The 19,250-nt window shown below is 35.4% G+C and overlaps 1 protein-coding gene across 1 annotated transcript; it reads left to right on the top strand.

Annotated features, from left to right (window-relative positions):
* Positions 1-2,353: 2,353 nt before the first annotated feature.
* LOC129260139 (macrophage mannose receptor 1-like) lies at positions 2,354-19,014 on the top strand. Its single transcript, XM_054898181.2, has 6 exons — positions 2,354-2,494; positions 3,041-3,106; positions 3,740-3,921; positions 5,115-5,331; positions 15,225-15,430; positions 17,983-19,014. Exons 2-6 carry the CDS (start codon positions 3,046-3,048, stop codon positions 18,223-18,225), a joined length of 909 nt encoding a protein of 302 aa, XP_054754156.2. The 5' UTR covers positions 2,354-2,494; positions 3,041-3,045; the 3' UTR covers positions 18,226-19,014.
* Positions 19,015-19,250: the final 236 nt, after the last annotated feature.

Genomic DNA, 19,250 nt, shown 5'->3' with positions numbered 1-19,250 from the left:
GTGGAGTGTCGAGTAAGTTTGAACGCTAGCCTGTCAAACCTCTTCATTTTATGAAATTTTTGAAATTCAAGCCTTATTTCAAATAACCAGAACTTCGTTATGAAAAGGGGATTTTAAGTAGTTTGTTGTACAGTGCATCCCACAAAAAACGGAACCGCATTAATGGTTAAAAATATATCAACTGATGCATCCTATTCATAATAACAATAGTGAAATGTCCAGTTTCTATGTCATGATATCATCAGATTTCGCGCCCTCATTAGGCATTAATAAACATGATATTAATTTGATAATTAAATTGTCCCTTTTGCTTCATCTCGCGCTTAGCAAGAGAAATAGGAAGATAGTCATCATTTTCATATGATGACATGTCGTAAGGATGTCCCGGTCCTATGTCAAAACTCAAAGTAATAATGATATCAGCTCTTTTTAAGTGCGATCCATATCCACCTTACAATTTTTCTACAAAGTGCTTGAAATATAAAGCTGAAATTGACTCTTTTTTTTAGATCGGAATATCAAAGGTATCAAAGATTTTCATGATTAAAGTTGTATTTAGAATGCCTAGATTCTAGGTCTAAATATGAAACACGCTCGCGCATGTCTATTCAGATACTCAACTTGTTCTCTAATTTAAATCATTATCCAGTTTCAGATCACAATATCAAAATGTTTCTGCTCGCGCTTTGTGCTCGAATTATTAATGTAGGAAGACCCCATATTACTCATCCTTTTGATGATTTACAAAACATGAACAGAGTGGCCCATTTTTAGGTCTAAATCTCGAATTTTTTTTCTGCTCGCATCATTCGTTAAGTTATATAGCTATCCTGTTCACGATTACAAAAACTAATTAAACTTTTCCATTCTTTCTTTAGAAAGTTCAATATTTTTCAGCTCGCGCTTCGCGCTCGCATTTTTTTTAATTGTTGAAATATGTAACGCCTTCATGGCTAAGTGCAAGCAGTCCTTAACAGGTAACTTTTCAACAGGTATCAGTTCAAAAACGTATATAAAAATTTTCTGATCGTGCTTTGCGCTCGCATTATTAATACTCATCCTTTTCAGGATTTACAAAACAAGAATAGAGTGTCTCGTTTAGTAAATATTATAGGACTAAATCTCGAAATTTTCCGCTCGCGCTTCGCGCTCGCATTAATTGTTTACTTATATACCTGTTCTGCTTGAGTTACAAAAAGTGCTTAGAATTTCCATTCTTTAGGTAAAAATGTCAAAAAAAAAATTAGCTCGCGCTTTGCGCTCGAATTATTAGATTTTTTAAATGCTACTTTAACAGGTATCTTTTCCATCAGTTCATTTCTGCTCGCGCTTTGCGTTCGTAGTAATTATGAAGTTGCATACACATCTTTTTCAGGATAACAAACATTGCCCAAAATCATTTCAAATTTTAGGAAAAAATACATAACATTTCCAAAAAATATCTCGCGCTTCGCGCTCGCATCCTATAAATAAGGATTATGATATCATATATTAATTTATAAGAATAAAGCTTAGAAGTGACTAATGAGGACTATCCCTTCAAAGATACAAACAAAAATCCTCTTCGAGCTGCCGATCGGGGAAAATATGGCTGACACAAACCCCCCCCCCCCCCCCCTATTGGCGAAGACCGGATCCGCCCCTGTGTCCCCCCTACCTTTTGGGAGAGATTTCCGCCCCTGCATGGTGGAGTACTGGAGTTTATAACGTGGAGGTTTAAGGTACACCATGTGTAATGTGAAGAAGGGAAGGAAATACAGGCAGAAAGATTGAAATTGAAAGACGAGATAGGATGAAAAGAGGATATTAGAAGTATTCTTTCTTGAAAGTGAGTGAAGTCCTGAAAAGGACTGAGTAGTACTCAAACCATCGCTACTCAAGCCATATTCATCTCATCTGCATGGTTTACAGTCTCTTTCAGGACTTCACTCACTTTCAAGAAAGAATATTTCTAATTTCCTCTTTTCATCCTATCTCGTCTTTCAATTTAAATCTTTCTGCCTGTATTTCCTTCCCTTCTTCACATTACACAGTCATGGTGAACCGTAAACCTTCTCCACTTTTAATACATTTACGTAATCAAGAGACTTCATAATCATGTTTCAATTGAAATAATAGCCATTAAAATAACTCATGATTATAACTTATTCTTCTTTTGATGATACACTATTTACAAGATCACCAAGAAATCATTCCTTTATTTACCAAAGCACCAAGAAACATTCCGCTTAAGTGCACTTCTGTTGACAATGTCTCCTCGATCTCCCTGGCAACACATAGCTCTAGCTGTTTCTCTGCAGTTTAGCTCAAGATAAATCTCTAATTATCTAGTTAGTACATAGACAAGACAAACATTTTATTCTTTAAATCTTGCTACCGAAACGAGTTTGGATCTACATCAGAGATTAGAGAAGGTCGTCATTGCTGAGCTAGAGAGCTTGGAGTTCGGATATCTATATTTTCAGCTCCTGTGTTGGGAAGAAAAGAGGTTTAGGTAAGTCATCGATTTTCATTTCCACATAATATTTATTCAGAAAAAAGAATAAACATAAAAATATATATTTTAAGATGATATATGTGAGCAATTTTACAAAGATTTTAATGGAATGTGATGGGGTCATAACAAGTTGAGAAACGTTGTAAACAGTCCTGGTTCCGCTTCACATAGACACAGGATCTGTATTTTCATCCATTTTATGAATTCGTCGATTTCTCTTCCCTTAATTTTACATTAATTAAGTTGGTCATTCAATTATTTATGACCTGATCCCACTACCAATTATTGATTCCCCGTACATGAATAGACATACAAGTGTTAAGGGTGGTATTGAAGACATTTAAGCAAGGTTTATTTAGAATTAAATGTACAACCATGATCGACCATCGCAATAATTGAAATGAAAATACCCGGAGAATAACAAGGTAGAAGTGATTTTTTTAGATTTTTTTTTTATAGATATCAATTCAAGGAGTGATGTGAACATTTTGATGTTTTGGTAAACTCGATTAATCGGTTTTACACTTCTTTTTCTTTTGGCAGAAAAAATGCCGAGACTGAATATCTTTATTTTGAGCCTTTTGGCGCTCATTAGTTCATCTTCAGCGTGTAAGTATGACGATCCTGTGGACATTCTTCTTCAAAGTTCTAACAGATTGTTTATACCAACGAACGATCAGTGTAGGTCCATGGTATAAAGACCGAATTATTTTCCGTTTCCAGGGGCAGGTCCTGGATATTTTAGTAGGGAGAAGCAAGCCGATTCCATTTTCCCTTTCTGTGTAATATGAAAAAAAAATTATATCGTTCCACCGTACAGTTCCCATTATTGATATTTATGTTCTTCTTGAGTTTTTCTATGTCATTTAAAAAAATATATTATTTGTGCAATTGAGAATCGTCTAGGTCTATGGGTGTGGTCATGGATGTGGTCAGGGTGGGGTTAAGGGTGTGCATGGTCACGCCCTTGGTGCTGCCACAATGCATCGCCGCCCCTTCATATACAGGGGCCGCGGAACGGTTTTCAAAGGGGGGGGGGGGGCTGAGCCAAAAGTGGGGGGGCTGACCATGCTAAAAATCACAATCATATGGTAATTTTTACGTTTTTGTACACGGTTTTGAAAAAAAGTGGGGGGGGGGGCTGAAGCCCCACCAGCCCCCCCGGTTCCGCGGCCCCTGATATATTCTTTGAATATGATTTCCCAAAGCAGTTGAACATATTTTTCATTACATTAATCATAGATGTGACATGCCCCGAAGACTGGGTAAGACACGGGTTCTCCTGTTACTACTTCCGGTCATGTGACGTCACGTGGGATGATGGTGAGCGCGAATGTCTTGCTCTTGGCGGCCATCTTGTTTCCATAGACACCAGGGCGGAGCAGACATTTGTTGAAAATCTGGTGGCTGGAGAAAAAGGACCGGTGAGAAAAATCATGAAAAAACAGCCCCTTCCCCACTAGTTTTGATTAATATCAATTATAGTAAAAGTGCAGGGTCGAATGGATGGAATCTCTTGAATTCACTAGTTCGTCGGTAATTGAGCAGTACAAAACTATTCTCATTTGAACAATTTAGGGAAGAAAAATAGTGCTTTATCTTAAAATTATTTAGTGTTAAGTTTGTATGGTATTTCCTCACGTCTTGTTAAACACGAGACATTGTACACGGGAGTAGGCCTACTTAAATTTCATGGACATGAGATACCGAGCCTAGTACCCATGTGTTCTGCCACTGTCAATGAGCATAAAATGTTGCGAACATCATTATTAAATAATATTCATGTAATTTGAATATTTCTATAGTTCTGGATCAGCCTAATAAAATGACAAGTGTCACTAGGGTCATTTGTTCTTCACGGACACGAGACGGCTCAGCTAGTACCCCCTAGTTTGCTTACGAACACAGAATATTCTTTATTATCACCATTATCAACTAACTGGGTGTCAAAAGAAACTGATCAAACTTTACAGGGGTATTGCACAATTCCACTCAGAACATGAACAATATTTTGACGCAGGCTAGCTTCAATAATCTGTAATATGCACATGTCAATTATTATAAAGACATCGTTCCTCACAACGATTTCTTAATCCAGAGTCATAAATTAGCAAAAGAAAGTCCAATGGAAATGAGATATGACAAGTATCTCGAGGGGATGGTTCTTCACTGACAAGAGAGGGCTCTGACCAGGGCTAGTACCCCTCTGGTATCCCAACGAACCCCAAATGTTGTTTATTATCATATTTTTAAACGATCTGTTTTTATGTAAATTTTCCTTTTGTAGTTCTGGACTGGTCTAAATCACAAGTATCACGAGGGACATTTGTTGTTCACGGACATGATACGGCTCTGATCCGGGCCCCTCTAGACTGCCAACAAACCAAAAATATTGCATATCGTCATCATTATTAGTTACTTCTAATGCTAATTGAATATTTTTTTTTTCTGAATCGGTCTAAACGACAAGTAGCGCGAGGGGGTAATATGGGTCTTCACGGACACGAGGTGGCTACGGCCCAGCTGGAATGAGACCCCTATTAATAGTCTGCAAGCGAACCCCAAATTTCGTTTATTATCATCATTTATTTTTATGTAAATTTGAATATTTTTGTAGTTCTGGATCGGTCTAAACGACAAGTATCGCGAGGGGCAGTGGTTCTTCACGGACATGAGGCGACTCCGGCCTGAGCTGGGACCCCTTTGGTCTGCCAACGAACCCAACAATCATGGTGACGAAGATTGCGTCATGTTTCCCCATGGCAACGATAAGAAATGGAACGACGCCAAGTGTGATTTAAAGTACAGCTTCATCTGTGAGATTGAACATTTCGGTGAGATGATAATGATCTTAATTAGTTGAAGGGATACTCTAGGCTGAAGATAATATAATTTAAACAGATAAAGAAGAATCAGACCCAAAAAAAACACTGAAAATTTGATCAAAATCGGACAATGAAAACAAAGTTATGGCATTTCGAAGATTTGCATTATTCCGGTGAAACAGTTCTATGCATGTATTCATGAATATTCAATGAGCAAATTGATGATGTCATATCCCACTTGTTCTTTTGTATTTTATTATATGAAATAAGGTTCATTCAATTTTTTTTTTCTACCAAGAACTGAACAAATTGGATTGACAACTGATTTAGTGCATTAAAATATTAATTGCTGCAACTTATTTCATTATAAAGGAGACACATTATTCACACATGTATGAAAGTGTGAAATAATTATGATTTCATGTAATAACATAAGAAAAAGGAAAGTGGGGATGTGACATCATTAGCCCACCTAATGAATTATTCATGACGTGCATATAACTATTTTTTTTAAATTGCAAAATTTTAGAATTCAATAACTTTGTTATTTGTTATCCGACTTTGATGAGCATTTTGCTCTGTGAATTTAACTCTTTTCAGCCCGGAGTAACCCTTTAAGGGCGGGGAGGCCAGATGGGGAATGGGAAAATATCATTAGGGGCAAGGCGAATGGCGATTTCATTCTCAATTAAAATGGGGTAATATTGAAATGAATGAAAAGGGGTATATATTGCAAAGTTTGCGACCCAATTAAAGAAAGATGAAAAAAAGGTTGCATAGTTCGTAACCAATTCGATCTTCAGTTTGCCATCAAATAGTCGAAAACTCTGACGGGACATGACCTGTCATCCAGTTCATTTAAAAAAACCAACACCTTGACTTTGTGAGCTTTGAACAGTGTAAAAAAAACAAAGTAGGAAAGCCGTTGCTATTTCAAATATATCAGCGAAGTTATCAAAATTGAGTCTTACGATTGTTGACAAAATTTCCTTTAAAAGTAATTGAAAATAAATCATCAATGACCGCAAGAAAAATTGAAAATTTGTATACTATTTGTTCATGTTTATAACATATTCACTCACACGTTCATTACAACTTTGATTTTATTATTATTATTTCAGATTGAACTAATGATTTAAATTGAGGTGTAGATGATATTCTAAGAGAACCGCATTCAATATCTTGTCCGTTTTTGCAATATCACCCTCAACGTCTCAATAATTATAACTCCCGAATTCTAATTATTTGAGTTGAGTTGAATTTATTAACAACATTAACATATTTACATGAATGAATATATGTGTAATACATATTTACAAGAATGTGTTATATAACATGAATCATATAAATGCAATTCATAACATAACATAATCATAGTCTAAATAAAAATACAATATAATACCGCATGTGATATCAGCATATAATACAAAAGAGTAACATCATGTGGTTTGTCTTGATGCAGTTTCACCTGACAAGAAGCAAATCACCATAAAAATTGATTGTATGCATGAACATAAATTATAAATGGTATGGGTGATTTTGTACCAAATGAAATGCTGTTAAAGGGAGAACCAAAAGTTAGCACAAGTGCTAGTCGAGAATGGTTTCCCAAAAGGATCAAAGTTCAATGTATCTACTTCTAAAACAACTTTGTTTTATTTTATTTTTTTCCAAACTCATATCAATCATCAACTTCATTAATCAAGTAAATTTTCAGATTTTTACGAAATGAAAACCGTGTTCTTTTCTCTCGTATACTCTGGGGCAAACTATTCCAAAACTTTGCTCCAATAAAAGATATAGAAAAAGTGCCATGTGTAGTGTTACATTTGGGGAGTCTTAGCATGGAATGTTCTCTGCCTCTGGTTTTGTAACTATGATTTAACATCTCAAAGTATTGCTTTACAGAATGTGGCAAATGTTCCTTGTGTAAATCATAAACAAATGTTGATACTGCAAGTTTATGCAAGTCATAAACACCTAATACCCCCAGACTGACGAATAGTGGCGTAGAGCTTGTTCTAAGTGGAGAAAATGTAATTGCTCTCATAGCCATTTTCTGCGCCAAATATATCCGATTTAGGTGGCTCCTGTAGCTACTTCCCCAAACTTCAATTCCAAAAGATATGTGTGGTTGTATAAAACATTTATACAAAAGCATTAGAACATGCCGTGGTATATAGTAACGTAATTTAAAAAGCAAACCAATTTTCCGCCTAATGCATTTATCAATACATTGGATCTGGTTTTTCCACAACAAAGATTCATCGATTTGAATTCCTACAAAAGATGCCACATGTACTTTTTCTATAACTGTTTCACATAAAGTTAATACACCTTCAATTTCAATAGATCGTCTTGGTCCTTTTATTATCATATAATTAGTTTTCTTCAAATTTATGGTTAATTTATTAAGTATACACCAACTATACACCTCTTTTAATTTCTTACTTACATAGTTCATATCAATATCTTTTTGACATTTGGGGAAAGTATGGAAAATATTTGAATCATCTGCAAAAAGTCTAAACTGGAAAAAATCAGTTGATCTTGGTAAGTCATTAATATATAATAAAAAGAGTGTTGGCCCCAGGACTGATCCTTGGGGAACACCACATGTTATCCTTCTACTACTGGACATTTCATCTTTGTAACATAAAACCTGCGATCGGTCCATTAAGTAATTCTGGAACCACTGCAATACAATACCTCTTATTCCATAATGCTTTAATTTTTCGTAGAGTATGTTATGATTGATTGTGTCAAACGCCTTTTTGAAATCTATAAATATACCTATGGTTATTTCACCTTTATCAATCGCCTTCAATAATGTGTTTACCAAATTTATTACTGATAATTTCGTACTATATCTCTTACGAAAGCCATACTGATGTCTATACAAAATATCACTGGACTCTAGAAAGGCCATGAGACGCATATTAACTAATTTTTCAAAGATTTTTGCAATAACTGGTAAAACTGAAATGGGTCTATAATTGCCTGGGTCATCCTTCGAACCCTTTTTATACAGGGGGGTCACTTTTGCTACCTTTAGGGCATCTGGGAATTTGCCCAATTCTAATGATAAATTGAAAATATAAGTCAACGGAGAAGCAATGAAAGGTGCTGCATCCTTGATCAATCTAACTGGCAAATTATCATACCCATGAGATTTTGAAGCATCTAAAGTACATAAAATATCTTTAACTTCCTCTTCCATTATGGGTTTCCAAAATAAAGAGATCTCATTTGAAGCACCCAAGTAATCTTTAAAACAAGAATTAGGAGGCCCATTTGGTATTAGTTCTGCCAAATTTGACCCAACAGTAACAAAGTAGTCGTTAAGTTCCTCGGCTATATCCTTTCCTGAGGTAACAACTGTATCTAATCCACCTCGATTAATGACCAACTCCTCAATAGTATGCACATTTTTATTCTTCCTTTTCCCAATTAACTCTTTAATAGTTTCCCAGGTCTTTCGCATATCGTTTTTATTATAATCAAAAGAATTGCAATAATACATTCTCTTAGCATTTTTTATAACTGTCACCAATGTGTTTCTATACCTTTTATATTTATTCCCATACTCTTCATTAAAATTCGACGACCGGTACTTTTTGTACAGTTTGTGTTTGTTCCTGATACATTTAATAATTGCTGATGAAATCCACGGTTTCTTGGGACTATTCTTTTTACGAGATACATTGTGTTCTGTGTTAGGTGCGTGTTTATCACACACTTTCACAAACATGTCATAAAAAACTTCATAAGCTCTATTTACATCTTTGTGTCTGAATACAGGTACCCAATCAATTTTGCCAAGATCTTCATGAAATGATTGAATATTAAATGACACGTAGGCTCGGGCAACTTTCCTCACGAAAGCATTCTTACTCTTATTCTTACTTTCAAATATTACAAAGATTGGAAAATGATCAGAGACATCTGTCTCGATAACCCCTGAATGAATTGCGTGATTATAAACATTAGCATAAACATGATCAATAACTGATGAGGTAGAATTAGTCACCCTGGTGGGGAATGAGATAAGCTGCTGAAGTCCTATACTTTCTATCATACTTAAATAATCATGTACATTTTGATTCATTGTTTGAGATGCATCTATATTGAAATCACCAATAAGTACAATGTTCGTTTTTCCAACATTAACCTCTTCCAAAACACCAAGCAAGCTACTTTGAAACTGATCAATATCAGTATTTGGTTTCCTATAAATTATACCTATCACAGTTTTATCAAAACAATCTTGATTTATATGAGGCGCCGAATGTACCAATATTATATAGAACAATTATTTGTTATATAATCATTATTTATTAAATAATAACTATTATTTATATATAATTTACATTTTATTTGTAAATAACTACTATTATATAAAATATCATTTCTAATTATTTATATATAATTCCAAGTAATACTTCATTATTTGTAAATAATAATAGTTCGACATTCCATTATTTATAAATAATGATTATTTGTTTTTCATTATTTATAAATAATGATTATTTGTTTTTCATTATTTATAAATAATGATTATTTGTTTTTCATTATTTATAAATAATGATTATTTGTTTTTCATTATTTATAAATAATGATTATTTGTTTTTCATTATTTGTAAATAATGATTATTTGTTTTTCATTATTTACAAATAATGATTATTTGTTTTTCATTATTTATAAATAATGATTATTTGTTTTTCATTATTTATAAATAATTTGTTGAGTTTTCCATTATTTATAAATAATGATTATTTGTTAAATAATGAAAACGTCTACTTCATTATTTATAAATAATTTTTTCGAGTGCACCATTATTCTCATTATTTATAAATAATCATTATTTAATGTTCGAGTTTTCCATTATTTATAAATAAAGATTATTTGTTAAATAATGAAATATCTACTTCATTATTTATAAATAATAATTTTGTTTCAATATCCCATTATTTATAAATAATCATTATTTATAAACAATTTTTACAGTTTGCCATTATATACAAATAATCATTATTTATATACAAATAACCATTATTTATTAAATAATGCCATTATTTATTAAATAATGGAAAACTCGCTATAACATGCAAATGTGGGACCGCCCATGATATGAATATTCATGATGCGATTTCCTTTTTCGTGATTTTTCTTCACAAATTTTTGTCCATTTCCTCTTCATAATGACATTTCTTGAAGCAATTTTCTAGGGATATGGTCTGATTGTAATATTCTTCATTTTCTATATAACTTCGTCTTCGTAGAAATATCAAAAAGTGTAATTTTATACGATTTTTCCTACAGTTCACAATCCCCATAGGCGCGCGTGTACGGTAGGGACAACCGGTGAATCGACGGAGTGCTAAATACTACGTTGGTTGGTCCCCGGAAGTGGCGGGCGGAATTTAGCCCGAATCCTCGATGGAAGTCGATCAAGTGCATATGAGCTGAGAGAGTGAAATATCAGTGTACTTGTACAGGCCCTTCTACTTTTTATAAATATTTCTTGTTGCTTTTTTTGTTAAGTTAATTTTTCCTGGTGTAGAGATAAGTTTCAGTTCTAATAATGCACTTCAAATACATTTTGGAGTGTCTGTTTGAGGCGTTTGGGGCGATTTCACCCTGGCCCCAAAATGCTCGCAACGACAATACGGGGGCATGATGACCCCTAATTTTTTAAAAACTTATTTTTCTATCGAAAATTATCACAAAATTCACCAAAAGTGTGCACGAAAGCCTTCGTATTTCACTTTTAAAACTCCAAAAAGTGCCCAAATGACAAGCTTGGTCGCTTCGCTGTGTCGCTTTCAACTTGAGAACGTTTACGCGTCTGCTTCCCCCCCCCCCCCTCCTCCGAAAGAAATTCTGTATACGGCCATGCTCTAAAGAGCCTGGCACATTGATTTATGTATACTTCATTTTCATTATTTTTATCTCATTATCATCATGGCCTTACGCAGAATTTTTTCCGGGGGGGGGGGGGGGGGTGGGGGAGCAGGACGCGCGTAAACTTTCTCATAAAAATCTTGAGAAAGCGAAGCGACCAAGCTTGTCATTTGAGCTTGGTCGCGTCGCTGTCTCGCTTTCAAGATTTTTTTGAGAAACTTTACGCGCGTCCTAGCTGCCCCCCCCCCCCCCCGGTAAAAATTCTGTGTAAGGCCATGATGATAATGTGATAAAAATAATGAAAATGAAAAGTACATATAAATCAATGTGCCATATGCTCTTTTGAGCATGGCTATTCACAGAATTTCTTTCGGGGGGTGGGGGCAGACGCGTGTAAACGTTCTCAAGTTGAAAGCGAGACAGCGAAGCGACAAAGCTTGTCATTTGGGCTTGGTCCCGTGGCTGTCTCGCTTTCAAGATTTTTTTGAGAAAGTTTACGCGCGTCATGCTCCGGCCCCGGCCCCCCTGGAAAAAATTCTGCGTAAGGCCATGTTGATAATGAGATAAAAATAATGAAAATGAAAGTATACATAAATCAATGTGCCAGGCTCTTTAGAGCATGGCCGTATACAGAATTTCTTTCGGAGGAGGGGGGGGGAGCAGACGCGTAAACGTTCTCAAGTTGAAAGCGACACAGCGAAGCAACCAAGCTTGTCATTTGGGCACTTTTCTGAGTTTTAAAAGTGAAATACGAAGGCTTTCGTGCACACTTTTGGTGAATTTTGTGATAATTTTCAATAGAAAAATAAGTTTTTAAAAATTTAGGGGTCATCATGCCCCCGTATTGTCGTTGCGAGCATTTTGGGGCCAGGGTGAAATCGCCCCAAACGCCTCAAACAGACACTCCAAAATGTATTTGAAGTGCATTATTAGAACTGAAACTTATCTCTACACCAGGAAAAATTAACTTAACAAAAAAAGCAACAAGAAATATTTATAAAAAGTAGAAGGGCCTGTACAAGTACACTGATATTTCACTCTCTCAGCTCATATGCACTTGATCGACTTCCATCGAGGATTCGGGCTAAATTCCGCCCGCCACTTCCGGGGACCAACCAACGTAGTATTTCGATGAAGAGCACTCCGTCGATTCACCGGTTGTCCCTACCGTACACGCGCGCCTATGGGGATTGTGAACTGTAGGAAAAATCGTATAAAATTACACTTTTTGATATTTCTACGAAGACGAAGTTATATAGAAAATGAAGAATATTACAATCAGACCATATCCCTAGAAAATTGCTTCAAGAAATGTCATTATGAAGAGGAAATGGACAAAAATTTGTGAAGAAAAATCACGAAAAAGGAAATCGCATCATGAATATTCATATCATGGGCGGTCCCACATTTGCATGTTATAGCGAGTTTTCCATTATTTAATAAATAATGGCATTATTTAATAAATAATGGCATTATTTAATAAATAATGGTTATTTGTATATAAATAATGATTATTTGTATATAATGGCAAACTGTAAAAATTGTTTATAAATAATGATTATTTATAAATAATGGGATATTGAAACAAAATTATTATTTATAAATAATGAAGTAGATATTTCATTATTTAACAAATAATCTTTATTTATAAATAATGGAAAACTCGAACATTAAATAATGATTATTTATAAATAATGAGAATAATGGTGCACTCGAAAAAATTATTTATAAATAATGAAGTAGACGTTTTCATTATTTAACAAATAATCATTATTTATAAATAATGGAAAACTCAACAAATTATTTATAAATAATGAAAAACAAATAATCATTATTTATAAATAATGAAAAACAAATAATCATTATTTGTAAATAATGAAAAACAAATAATCATTATTTATAAATAATGAAAAACAAATAATCATTATTTATAACTAATGAAAAACAAATAATCATTATTTATAAATAATGAAAAACAAATAATCATTATTTATAAATAATGAAAAACAAATAATCATTATTTATAAATAATGAAAAACAAATAATCATTATTTATAAATAATGGAATGTCGAACTATTATTATTTACAAATAATGAAGTATTACTTGGAATTATATATAAATAATTAGAAATGATATTTTATATAATAGTAGTTATTTACAAATAAAATGTAAATTATATATAAATAATAGTTATTATTTAATAAATAATGATTATATAACAAATAATTGTTCTATATAATAATGGTACATTCGGCGCCTCATAGATTTATTCGCACCCATAGACTTTCAGTGTGCGTAACATTATAATCAAGTCGAGTGTAATTCAACAAGTTATGAATGTAAGCTCCTACTCCACCACCCCTCTCATTTGCCTGACGGCAATTGACCTCCAAAGCATAACTCCTTAAAGGTAAAGTGTCTATATTACAAACATTCCAAACTTCAGAAAGGGCAATTATATCAAATTTGAAATTAAGACTGTGATCATACAATAATTGTAGTTCACTTAAATTTTTATTCAAAGATCTAATATTGACATGACTTATACTAAGATTGTTATCATTTAGATTTTTCAATTTATTATCAAAATCACTGGGACATAATTGGTATTGTAGTACTTCAAATGCATTGATTTCATTTTCTATCATTATTGATATAGTTTAAGCTTTAGTTTACACTGCTACTAATCATTATGGTTAAACCAGAAAGTGAAGTTTAAAGTCACTGTACGAGATGTTGTCAACGCCCAGATCGAATAAATCATCTGGGCTCTTGACAAACCTTGTCTCGCCGTTGGCCAGCTTGCATGATATGTTCCCATATCTACTGTTCACAGATTGGACATTCGGGGCCTCTTTTGCCTTCATAAGCACAGAATGACGCATTGCCGTTAGGTCTTCATTGATGTATACACCTTTCACCTTTCATTCATTTCATTGCAATGATTTGTCGTACGGCAGTTTTTCCGATTAATTGCAAAATGTAAAATTTTGAAGAACCTAATAAGGAACCGCGTTATTCTCCTGGAAAGCGGCAATACAACCCCATCTCTGTGTTCATTGATAAAGACCTCTTTCTAAATCATGAAAAGTGATTCTCGAATAGTGACTGTGTCGTGAATTTAATAGACCCCGATTTTTACTGTGACTGGTCACCGTGGTAGTTTTCTTCATAGATTATGAATAACGACATTTATGGTAAACAACCTTGCTTTTACTTTATGAAATGCACCAATCTACTTATATTCGATGTACCTTACAAAATAATGACACTTTAAAAGAAACCAATCATGGGGCCCATTTTGTAAAACTTGTTATAACAACAAATTTGCAATATTACAGTTTTAAGCTATACTGAAATAGGAGCTGGTAACCCTTTGTATTACTGACCTAGTACCTCACAACAAGTCGTGGGTAACTTAAGGAATAGCTTTATTAAACACTACCCTGGATCTTCTAACCCAGCGCTGCTCAAACGATGGGTCGAGGCCCACTGGTGGGCCGCGAAGCTCTCTCAGGTGGACCGTGAAAAGCTCCAGAGAGAGAGAGAAAAATAGGGGAAAACCCCAAAACTAAAGTATATTTCACAGACCTGTCCGAAAATGATTATGTGTGATCGATGTACGTGGCTCAGACCACGTCCGTGGTCAAACAAAACTAAAGCACGTTTCGGTATGATAATCATGCATGTTGCAAAGCATGCACAAGCACACTATGATGGTTTCGATCTAACTTTGATGTGAACCTCATCTGCATACATATTGTGTATGTAGCTAATTGCCGCCCATTTACCGGACATTTGCGATTGCAGATTAGTTCTCAAACTGTTTGTTTCGAATGGGCTTCAAATTGCACGAAACATTTTTTCATAAAAACTGACGTTTTCTTAGAATTTTGGTAGGTGGGCCTCAAAAAAAATCTGAGAGTCAAAGTGGTCCTCCAGGAAAAAATACTGAGAAGCGCTTATCTAACCTTACCCTTTCCTTCAACCTCCAGGTTGCCCGGACGGCTGGGCGGAGTACGGCGACTCCTGCTACCAGAGGATCGCATCCCCCAAGGCCCATCAGTTCGATGCCCAGACCCACTGTCAGACCATCCACCCGGACTGCAGCCTGGTCAAGATCGACGACCATGACGAACAGACCTTCCTGGAGTCTTTCATAGGAGGGAGCTGCGCAGACTGGATTGGTCTTATTGGAGATGTAAGGACTTAGATGAAGATACAACCGGGGGGATATGAAAGGATAGGGTGTGTGACCCCTAAAATCTTAAACCGTACCCTTGGGAACCGAAGTTGCTATGAAATGAGGGACCAGCGGCGTAACAGGGGTCGGTGGCCAGGGGGGCAAGAGCCAAAAATTTCCGGTCATATCATGGAACAGGCAATGGCGCCATAAGGCAAAAATTTTGAGGGGGCGATATGGCGTATCGGGCAAATTATATATATATCCGGGATATATATATAAAAGCGAGCGAGCAAAATTTTTTGACATTTTTACATAATGGTTAGTCGCGTGCATTTGAGTGTCCGAAAGTCCCCACACACAGCTTCAACACAGGGAACAGTGGTTATCATGAACGTAATATTGCAGAAATCCGGGTATATCTTTATAACTATTAATAATCTCACACCAGATTGATAATAGTGTGAAAATGTTATCCAATTCCATTAATTTGATGTAGATATTATTACAATTAATTCACTATTTACGTCTTGCTGTTCATTTGAAAGTGTCCATGACCCTGTTCACAACTCTTGCTATGGCAAACATCTCATTTTTTCCCCAAACTTTGAGATCGAGCAGGCAGAACATGGCATATTTCTTTGTACAACGTCACGTGACTAACGTATGATAGTTTCCGTTCCTAGACCCTTTTCATTTGAAACAATTAATACAGTCTAATCAAACTTTATTAACGCATTTAATGTTGAAAGTAACAATGTTTTTGTACTACAAAGCTTTGACTTCTGATATTTATAATATAGCTACAGTTTGAGGAAGCAAATATCGAGTCCGAAATTGATTTTGATTTGCAATAGGGTCTGCGTAAGTATACTATATACTAACAGGCTAGCGTCGTCTGCTATAGGTTAACCAAATGAGCGAATATGACCGAAACTAACCATTATGTGCAAAAATCAAATTTTGTGATATATTTTGACATAATGTTAAAAAGATGATATCATATTTCACCCTCCTCTCTTTCCTTTTTTCTCTCTTTTTTTGTACGCCACGGTGAACAGGATTTTTGTTATGATTGTGAGCATCAGGGCAAAGCTCTATATGCTCGAGGGGGCCGAGTATGGCGCTTCTGGCAAGAAGTAGCTTAATATAGGTCCCGAGCGAGCGAAGCGAGCGAGATAAAAAAAATAACCTTTTCATGAAAATAGATTTAACGTGATATTCAGAAAATATAACACACTTTCCTTTCTTTCCTCATTTTTTGTTTTGGTTGTAGAACTTTTGGGGGCCATGATCCAAACTCATCCATATAACAGTGCTTTATGGGTGGGGTCCAGGGCAGAGCCCCGGAACCTCTTGATATCATTAAACCTTACAGATGGCCACTTATTTTAATCAAATTGCGTGTATATTTATATAGCTTTAACACAACACATAAATTCAATACAGTTGTGTATCGTAATCATCCAAATATTGTGAGGGGCACACCATAGCAAATGTGGGACAATTTGTAAAAAGTCGCCAGCGAGCCAGAAAAAAAAATGGCCTGTTAAAATGAAATTCTAATTATGTGATAGATTTTTACATCATTATAGCAAATATCATGTCATATATTTTTTTTCATTCATCTCATTTCGCTGCCTCCTTTATTTTCTTTCATTTCCCCTTGGCTGTGGAACCACCCCCCCGGTACGCCAGTGCTTCAACGTAAAGCTTAATACAGGAAGGGTCCATATAGGGGCTCGTTATAGAACCCATTAAAGGTTACAGATGAAGAGCCCCCACTGCACGGGGTCTTGACTCTTGGACAGAGCCTTTGGAGATTTAGCAAGTTTATGATAGACTTTCATACGACATTATGCTATATACCATCCATTTTTCTTCCCGCTCGTTATCTCAATCCTCGGCAGCCCGGTATAGTGTACGTTATCTTGTCCCTATTCTTTATTTTGCAATTTAGATTTTGGTTAATTCCATTTTGCCTTTATTTCCCGTTTTTGTTTGCCTTTTTGTCATCTTTGATTTATTTCCCTGTCTTACTAATCATGCTAATGTATTTGTATATCGGGGCGAATTGTTCTAATTCTCACTTGTTCTTTTTTCCTTCCTTTTCCCGTTATCTTTCCGTTTTCCCTTTTTTATGTTTTTTCTTAGTATTATTTTCCCTTTCCTTTCCCTTTCCCCTTTTTTCTTTCCTATCCCTTCCCTCCCCCTTTTTTCTTCTTTTCCCCGTTTTTTTTAATTTTCCCGGTGAGCTCCGCCAGGGGGGGCAGCTTGCCCCCCCTGCCCCCCCGCCTGTTACGCCACTGTGAGGGGCTCTAATAAGAAGTAGATGGCCCTCTGCAAATGTGAGTGCTTGGGAACTGGAATGGAACATGAAACGCATTGTCAAAGGTAGCGAGTGCTGCAGTAGAATTTGAACCCCAGACCTTGTGGTTCAAAGTACTTAGATTTATCCACAAGCCACTTCAACTTTGTATGCCTGAGGGCAAAGGGATATTTCCTTTCATTTTCTTACAGTATTTTATAACGATTGTAGTCGCAATTAATATCGTTGCTTAAATTTCCAGGTTAACCCAGATGCCAACGGCGCTTCCGCGGCGCACCACAACAGCGGCGAAGTCCTGATTCGCGACTACTTCTTCACCGACGGACAGCCGATGGTGCACGACTTCTGGAAGTCGGGCGAACCCAACTTCGACAAGAACAACGACCGCGTGTGTACCATCCAGAAAAATGCCGTGGGATGGAACGACTACGGGTGCAACCAGGAACAGAGCTACGTCTGTGAGCTGAAGAAACCAAGCTTCTAAATGATCGTCATAAAAATGTAAAATAATTATGATAGTTTTTTTTTAATACAATCGTGTAAAGAGATACCTCGTGCGTATAATTCTAACTAACGCCCTCGATAATGTGCATTATCTATAAACTGATATCATTTAAAGACGATAGACGAAACCCATGCTGTTTACACTCTTCTCACTTGCATGAAGACTATTATGATAAAAGAAATCTGCCACTATTAACATATTAGAATGGAGTTTGTGCACCGTGACGCACAACGCTTCCAAGAACACGTACAATTATTTTCAAATGCTTTTCATGAGAAATGAACAACCAAGAAATCTTTGTCGAAAATTGATATATCAAAACGGCAGTTTCCTTCTGTCTCTTCGATAAACGACATATTTGCAATTGTTCTTCAGTTCTGAAACTTAGGTCGAAACTGCTGTTCCGGTTCACCAGTTTTCGACAAAGACCTCCCAGTTGTTCATTGTGATATTACTCGCAATTTCAATACATTTACTGTGTTTTTAATTTGTTATGCGTCGCGTACAAAAACACACTTATGATTTGTTGAGACCGCAAATATCAATGTGCCAATCCTATAGAGCGTTTTGAAGATAGAGTTGATCTATTCATGTGACAGTCAACGTATAGGTCATAAAGTATTGCCGTCAACGTTTTATTTGTCCCTTTTCTGTCTTTAGAATCTGTTTCTAATGATAATTGTATGATATGACATCTTTTCACTGTAATGAAATGATTGTTGCCTTTCAGTGCTATAAGTTTGTAATAAAATCTAATTATGATTTGTATTAATATGGATCAGATGTAGTATTTTTTTCTGGGAGTAAAATGCGTTTCTATGAGTGTGGATTGGTTGAAGAGGCATGTGCGTGAGGTTTGGTTGCCAGAATCGGGGTTGGCGTAGGATACAGAGAATAAATTTGTGTTAAATATATCGATAATTTTGACATCTGTGATTTTCCTGCTGTCTCATTCTACATTCTTTTTTTTTTTTTACCTGAAAATTGCGTTTTCCGTGAAATTC

Source organism: Lytechinus pictus, chromosome 5 (assembly GCF_037042905.1).
Source record: "Lytechinus pictus isolate F3 Inbred chromosome 5, Lp3.0, whole genome shotgun sequence".
In the NCBI taxonomy this organism is placed as follows: domain Eukaryota; kingdom Metazoa; phylum Echinodermata; class Echinoidea; order Temnopleuroida; family Toxopneustidae; genus Lytechinus; species Lytechinus pictus.
The sequence above is the reverse complement of the archived record's forward strand: the minus strand, read 5'-3'. Positions and strand labels throughout refer to the sequence as shown.